At 39.7% G+C, this 8,382-nt stretch overlaps 1 protein-coding gene across 1 annotated transcript in view; it reads right to left on the reverse strand.

Annotated features, from left to right (window-relative positions):
• The window catches only part of dtx4a (deltex 4, E3 ubiquitin ligase a), a 17,630-nt gene that overhangs the window by 706 nt on the left and 8,542 nt on the right, over positions 1 to 8,382 (reverse strand). The window contains exons 4-9 of the mRNA XM_032511304.1: positions 2,221 to 2,282; positions 1,826 to 1,987; positions 1,640 to 1,701; positions 1,224 to 1,544; positions 1,032 to 1,121; positions 1 to 939 (exon numbers count right to left, since the gene is read on the reverse strand). The exon at positions 1 to 939 is cut by the window's left edge and continues 706 nt beyond it. Coding sequence (XP_032367195.1) covers positions 709 to 939; positions 1,032 to 1,121; positions 1,224 to 1,544; positions 1,640 to 1,701; positions 1,826 to 1,987; positions 2,221 to 2,282 — 928 coding nt within the window. The 3' untranslated portion in view covers positions 1 to 708. The remainder of the gene's footprint in view (positions 940 to 1,031; positions 1,122 to 1,223; positions 1,545 to 1,639; positions 1,702 to 1,825; positions 1,988 to 2,220; positions 2,283 to 8,382) is intronic.

Genomic DNA, 8,382 nt, shown 5'->3' on the forward strand with positions numbered 1-8,382 from the left:
CATCTCAGTCACGCCACACCCAAAAACAACGCAAAGAAACACACCATATAAAACAAAATTAAATTATAAAAAACATGATAGAATGGAATCAATATCATATAATATATCAAGTATTCATAATTTACAGCAATACAATTGAATAATAAAAATCAAACCTAAAAAGGAATGTAGTTCTGGAAAAGTACCACTAGAGGTCAGCAAATATTCATGCTCAGATATCCAGTTATACACTTGAAATATTTATCTGCAGGGACAAGTTCCTCCTGCCTGTGGACTAACACTTGACAAAACGTACAGACCTCCACTTCTTTTCTTTCAGTTCCACATAGCAGCAGCAGTAGTAAGCGTGGTAAACACTTCAATTCAGCAAAATTCACTAAGTTACATTCTTGATATGAAGTCTCACAGTTTTCCTTTTTAAATCTAACACTTACTTGTATGTGCACAGTGGTCTCAAATGTCTCACTGAATATCATCTGCGATCTTGACACTGCATCGGGAGAACAACATTATTTCCCACGTATTGGAACTGACTCATGCAGTCAAAGGAGACATTTATTCTCAGCAAAGAGTTTTGCTTTAAGAAGTTGTTTTCCATCTCTGGTGGGTAAAGTTGTTTCGGTACATTTTTTTTTTAATCAGACTTTGAAAATAACTCCTCTGTCCAGCTGTGGATCCCTTCCCAGGATCGTGTGTGAATGTCTCCGTTCAGTCTCTCGGTAGGCACTCCTCCTCTGTGATGCCCTGAGCCTTGAGCTCCTCCAGAACGTTGTCCAAGTGGCCGGGGTCGGGGTAGCCGTGGCCCGTCAGGTTGGAGCCGAACTCCGTCTTGTGGTGCACCTCGTTCCAGATGACTGTATCTGACTCGCCTGTGGTGCTGGACGTACCCACAGAGAAGATGAGCCGGCGGTCCCACGCTACCAGTAGAAGTCTCAGAATCTGGACAAAGAGAAGAAGAAAGAAAATAAGATGTGTTATCCAGTCACATTAACTTCAAACCATACAGGCAATAGAGAAAAGTTCTCATTTACCTTGCGTCCCTTTTCGCTGTCAGGGAGGTAGCAGTGTCTGGGGAACCCGCGGGCAGTGAAGGGTTTGCCTGGATTTGGGTGCTCTGGGCCCTAAACAGCAAGTCAGCAGTTCCTTATCCAAGCAAAACCAATAACGCTTCCTGTATTCATCATTTAGATGCTAGTGTCATGTTAACATGGGTGAGACTTTACCTGAATGCCAGGAGGGATGTTATAAATTATCCGGATTGTTTTGCAATCCGGATGGCCGGGGAGCGAGTGGGGGATGACATGGTACTCCATCTTGCCCGGGGGCTGGTTGCCGGTCTTGACTCCGTAGATAGTCTTGCAGGTGGGACACTGCAGGCTACCGTCCTTGTTGCCATTGTTGTACATAGCAACGAGGCATTGGAGGTGGTACTGGTGACCACATTGTGCCAGGCGGCCAACCGACTCGGCTCGGGAGATGCCGCCCACGCCAGGGCCTTTGTAGCCCGATGGTCCAGCCAGGGCCTCCATGCAGATGGTGCAGTCCTGAGTACAAAACAAGTACGAAAGATGTTGTTCAGCCATTGAAAACAGGTGTTTTCAAAAGAATGAAATCCAAATAATCATAAAGGAGAACTCACCTCCTCTGGGGGATTGCGGACTTTCTGAAGGTACCTCTTCACCACCTCCTCAGGGGTCTTCCCTACGTGACGGAACACAAAGTATGAAGATCTGTTTATGACCAAAATGCATTGGATAGGTATGACTATGACATATGTGGGGGGGGGGGGGGGGGGGCATGAAACAGACTTTGTCATCAAACCCACCTTTACGAGCCTGTTTCTTTGTGGTCTTGCGACAGCAGTGGCCCAGGCCGGAGACGGGCTTGATGTCACTCTTGCTGACCGGTGGAGGATGAAGCACCAACTTGGGAGGGCGGGTCAGGCAGACAGGAAGTCCTGCTGCGCTCATCAGGATGCCTGTAATGCCTGGATACAGCCAGCAGAGGGGGGATGTTGGACACTGTGTTTGAGATTTACTCAGCACGTGATGAGCTCTTTAACCAGGGAATTATCTATTAACCATACTCATAAGGTATGTGGACTTAGTCTAGTTGTGACTAACAAATAAGATGGCTCTTCAAAGTCTTACAAGCAGAACTCATAACCTATTTTAAAGAAAGTACTTCTGATCGATTTCAAGGTAATGAGAAATAATGTACCTGCCAGAGCAGGGTGTACAGGACTTGATCCATTCAGGTTCTTCACTGGAACGGTTGGCACTCTAAAAACACAAGAAAATAATTAAATAGGAATCTACAGATTTCTGACACACTAAAAGCAGACATTCAACTGGTCGGACTCATGGGGTGAGAATCTGATGAGTCACATGTAAACATATGCTAGCTTCTAGTCAGCAGTCTAAGGAGCTTGTGCCGAGGTATGTAGAGAAACAAACCGGCGTTGCTCATCACGACTGGACTTACTTTCCTATAATTGCCAACGAGGACTTCCTGCTACATAAGGCTTAAGATTAGGATGTGTAGGGCAGCATTAAACAAGGCAAACCACACATTTTGCTATTTGCTATCTTTGTGTATAACTATACTAGAAAGAAAATAGTTCCTACATGAAACTGCTACCAACCAGATCTGTGGAGTATCAAGTGTCAGTCCGTTTACATCTGCTCAATAAAAATATTTCAGACCAGTAAACTATCCTTAACAACTGTTGCGCTATATCTCTGCTTATTAACAGGTAAAACAGGTGTGTACTTACGGACTGGTAATTCTGATAATAGTCATTTTTCCTGCTTGAAAGCACCAAAGACAAACTCGGGATACCGCCGCAATAACTTCCACTTGTCGCTTTAGTTGACTTGCTCTGGCACTCGTCTGTCCCTTTCTCTCACTTCCTATGGTTGTGTGCCGTTGTCACGTCTTCTTCATCCCTTTATAGGGCTAATCCACCTGTTTCTATCTGTTGACTAAACTGTAGGGCAGAGATCCGTCACAGGAGGGATTACCTGTCAGTTACCACGTCACACTGGCTGCCATAAGGCTGACAGACACGAGTACATAAGACTCGTTGATGTAGCCTACTAACACACTGCCGCTGCTAAGAGATACAATTCGACTGCCTCGTTTACAATTGCCTTTGTTGATTGACCAATAAAGCATCTTGTCTGTCTGTCTGTCTGTCTGTCTGTCTCTTACACCTCTTACGTTCTAACCTTGGATTTTTACCTTGGAGGGTTATTAGAAAACTTTGCTGCGTCAAAATCAAAACAATCTTTAACTTTAATGTTTGCAACCTACAGTCCCCATAGATTTAATTAGAATGTGCATCATGTGAACAAAGAAGGCTTTCATATTTCCACCCACAAGCATTAATCAGGGGAAAGATATGTCTAAACAGATGCTTTCTGTCATTCAAATAGACAACTGCACTTATGTGTTTTGGGCCTTTTGCCTTTTCCTTTCTCTTTTATCTATTTAATTAATTTCCCACCCTCATGCCTTTTACTCTATTTTTTTGGTCATTCTTCTTCTTTTATGTATTTGCGTTTTAATTTTTTTGTCTTACTGTTACTTTATTCTTGCCATTTAGTCTTTCCTCTTGATTTGTGAAATGGGAAAAAATACTATATATATATATATATATATATATATATATATATATATATATATATATATATATATATATTTTAAAACTGCGCATACTCCATTATTTAAAAAAATAAACTTTTCCTAAAAATCATTTACTTTCTTTCTTCCCCTACAGTATTAATTACAAGTCATTTAGTATATATTTGAAAACCTTTATACTAAAAAATGCATGTGTCTTTTTGTGAGTATTTTTTATTGTATTACTGTTTATAAAGCACACTGTACTGCTATAATACATATTTTATACTTTACCATGTATTATAGTGGTGTGAAAAAGTGTTTGGGTGAATTTCTTTGGGTCTCGGCATGAAACGGGACCAACTGACTCTTGGCATGATGTGTAGCTTTTAAGGATCTTCTGGTGGACCTTGCTGTGTCAAGCAGCTCCTATTTAAGTGATGCCTTGATTGTGAACAGGTGTGGCAATAATCAGGCCTGGGTGTGGCTAGAGAAATTGAACTCAGGTGTGGACAACCACAGTTATAGTATGTTTTAACAAGGGGGGCAATCACTTTTTCACACAGGGCCATGATGGTTTGGATTTTTTTTCACCTTTAATAATAAACACCTTCATTTACAAATTGCATTTTGTGTTTACTTGTGTTGTCCTTGACTATTGTTTAAATTGGTTTGATGTTCCGAAACACTTAAGTGTGACAAACATGCAAAGGAACAGGAAATGAGGAAGGGGGCAAACACTTTTTCACACCACTGTATGTCTATACCTAAAACCTCTAGTTGATATGATGACAAGCAGGGTGCTCTTTTTGACTTGTGCTAACATTTTTTAACGTTAGATAATGCTCTTTTACAACCCAAAGGAAATAACAGATGCATACCTGATAGTGGTAAATAAAAAAAGAACAAATCTCCTTTTGAAATATTAAATTAAATTATCTGTCCAGCTGTATATTATTTGATAGTTGATCATATAAAGAAAATCTCATCTTACCAACCTTGTTCTTAGGGTAACATAGGTATGTAAGTGTAGGCTTTAACCCTTGTGTTGTCTTCCCGTCAAACTTGTAAATCAACACTTTGTTGAAGCTTTTTTATCAATGTTTTTAACTTTTTCATTTATTTTTGTCCCGTTTTTCATTTAATTTTTTTGTCCCATATATGTTACTTTTTTAGACGTTTTCAACACTACGTAACACTAACTTATTAATTTTAGTTTTACAGTTATTTTTGGAATATATGTTCAATAAACATCATTTTTAGGAAATTAAACCTAAAGTCTGAGTTAGACCAACAGAAAATAGGAACTATTTAGACTCAAATTAAAGGAAAGTATGTTGATAGATAATCACAGACTGGAATATGACAACTTTTACTCAATACTATTTCAAAACCACTTTTTTTTTCCAAATGCTCTAAAATTGAATAAGACGCCCCAAAATGAATTAAGCTAGAGATTTGTTCTCTATATAGGAAAACGGGTCAATTTGACCCATGGACAACATGAGGGTTAAGGTTGAATGGATTGTTCTAATATAAACAAAGACAACAACACATTTCTGTGTTTTCACTAGCGGGAAGAGTCCTTCTACATGATGCAACCATGACACAGAACAACTTACAGTCAAGAGTTCCTGTACCTGACAATATACTTACACTGTACTCTATTTGCTTGTTTGCCAACAAAGTGTCTAAGCTGTACCGTCAGCTTCCTGTTTGTGTGCCATATATGACACACAAAGTCACAAAAACATGCTGGCTGACTGGGTCACACCTGAGAATAAATAGAAGATGACTGACACTGAGGAAGAGAAAGGATGGGAAACAAGAGTCAGTTGGTCCCGTTTCTTTAATCCCAGCTAATCTAGTGGCATTAGAGCAGCCACCATCTGGACCGCTGGATGGCACACCCACCCACACACACACACACACACGTGTGTGTATGTTTTGTGTCAGTGACACACAGAAATCACCTGTCCATCTGCTTCCTTTCACTGCAAACGCTCGCAACCTTAACAATAACAGAAGTTATTCTTTTTAAAATATCTCGTTATCAACTAATAATATCCTAATATAAGACATGATATTATTGTCATCTAAATTGTATCTCACTTCCTCATTTTGTTGCTTATTTGTTATCATTTTTGTCCAACAATACAATTTTTAGTTTATCAATTAGTGCTGTTGGTTAAACGCGTTATTAACGGCATTAACGCAAACCCATTTTGACAACGTCAATTTTTTTTAACCGCTTTACATTAACATTTCAGATTAACATTCTTTTTGGCATTGCAAACTTTGTAGTTTTTTTTCAAATGCTGTGAAACAACTGGTAACGTTAGAAAAACGCAAGTTACCGAAATGGACGCCAGTAAGATTCTGAGTGGAAAGTTTACTTTTTAAAAAGTTGCCAAATGTTACATTGACAAGACCAAAGTGATCTGTGTGTTTAGTCGTTGTGAACTGAGCTATCATCGCACGATATTATAGAATATTGGCAATTTCGCTACCATGAGCCTAAACCAGGAAAAACACCAGATTTCAAAAACAGAATTTAACGTAGGGGGTTAGTAACTTCATGAGCTGAAAAAAAAAGTGATTTCGCTACCACCCCTGCACTGCTATTGAGATTTTTCTAGTCCTAGGGTTGTATACCTAGCCAAAAATCACTATGAGACTTTGTCCCCCGAGATGATACCGATGGCCCAAATTTGGGGCCCTGGCTCATGGACTATATGAAATTAATGCAATTAATCGAGATTAAATATTTTAATCGTTTGACAGCACCCTTTTCAATGCTTCATTTTTTATATTGTAGATGCTCATAAAGTAATATGTAGTATTATGGGTTTTTTAGGTTACTTATCTGCACTCTGCATCGTGTACTTCCTTTTGCTGCGGTGATACTTCAGTTTATCAGTATAGGATCAATAATATTAATTTTACCTGATCTTCAATGATATTCTTGAAGATTTTTACATAAATGTCTGGTAAACACAGTGGTGATTAAGCCAATAGCCCACTGATGAAAGCCCTTGCATTAGCAGTATTACAAACTGGGTGTCAAGCAGTGCACAGTTAGTTAGTGGCTGTTTTATAGGCAGAGTACACACAGACTCGCTCTTCAACTCATTCGTACTGTTTTTTCTGAGATCACTACAGACAATGAAATTATGTTTGACGTCTTTCAACTCATTCTTTTGATTTTCTGCCCAGCAACCTGGTTGACTCTGGTTTTGCTAATTTGCAATGTTTCCCATCACAGCAGGCTTAGGTTAAAGCTACAGTGCGTAGTTTCTGTCGCCCCCATGATGAATTCTAAGTAATGACAACAACACTGTCGCCCCCACCGTCCTCCACGCAGTTGCTAATAGCTATGGAGGACACAGAGGATTAAAAAACATGGTGGACTCTTCAGAAGAGGTCATTTTCTTCAAATTGAGCTTCTGTGCGCAAAATTGCCGGACGACACAATCTTCTCAACATAGTTATAGTGAGAAATCCAGAGCGGGTTGTGTGGAGCGGATAGTCTTAATTAGCTTTGTAGCAACTCATTTGGCAATGGCTTGAATGTAACAGACGTTCATTAATGTCACAAAAGCACTAAAGCTTTAAATATCAGTCACACTAAATGAGACGTGCAGAATCAGCGGAATAAGCATTCTGCTAAAACATAATGTCAACTGATGAAGGAACGCTTCAAAAGGTCATAATCCATATTTTTCCTACTTTTCTTCTGTTTTCTGTTTTCTTCTTTAAGTGACTCAAAACAAAAATGTGGGCCTAACTACCCATATGTACTTCCATGATTGAACTCTACCACTGGGTGGAAATACATGTGGTGCACTTATGAATTTGGGGAAAAGGCACTAAAATAAGGACAGCAGGAGCACTAAGTGGAGCTTAGAACACATAGAAGGAGAGAAGAAGAGCGAGCTGTGGGGTAAGCAAGAATCACAGGCTGATGGGATCAGAGAGACTCTTGATCGATGACCTTAGCTGTTTTAGGAGCAGGTGCTCTCACCTGATGGGTTGAAAGAATGGGTCAGTCACACAGCTCACCTGACACAAAATACGCATGAATATTAAGCCTGTGGTATTGGTATTAATCTGAAGCTTAGCTGGATTGCTAATGCCTGGATCCAGAAAGCTGGAGTTCTCTGCTGGGGCAATGTTGGGTTTGCTAACATGGGAATTCTCCACAGCATGTGGTCATTTTTCAATGTTTGATCCCGGTAGGCTACAAGAAGTTCCATGCAGACCCGCTATTAAACACAAATAAAGTGACTGCATGTGTTTGACCTATGAGGGAATTTCTTACATGTTATAGTTGAAGCATCGCATGACAACAATCTAGAGCACCCCAGAAACATCTCTTTCAATGAGACTTGTGAGGGAAATGTTAAAAATAGATAGGCTATTTAATTGGAATCTGGTAAAATGCGGATGCTAAAAATTTGTAGCATGCTCACATCAAGGAGCTAAAACAGAACCAGCTGCAAAACAGAAAAAGGAATGATAAAATAGGAAAAGCAGTGCTCTTGGTCTGAAAGTCTTCTCGGAACCTCTTTATAAATGACAACAGATACAATGCTAAGCAGTGCCCTCTGGCTATGAGACCTGAACACTTCCATCATTCATTAACACTTATGCTAACAAATGTTGTGAGTCTTTCTGTTGTGGTTTGGGGTTTTTGTTTGGGTTTATTTTTCCCATTTGGCCTTCCCTGTGTTTTTGTTTCGGTTTTCTCCCCAGTCT

This window comes from Etheostoma spectabile, unplaced genomic scaffold (assembly GCF_008692095.1).
Source record: "Etheostoma spectabile isolate EspeVRDwgs_2016 unplaced genomic scaffold, UIUC_Espe_1.0 scaffold352, whole genome shotgun sequence".
Taxonomy (NCBI): domain Eukaryota; kingdom Metazoa; phylum Chordata; class Actinopteri; order Perciformes; family Percidae; genus Etheostoma; species Etheostoma spectabile.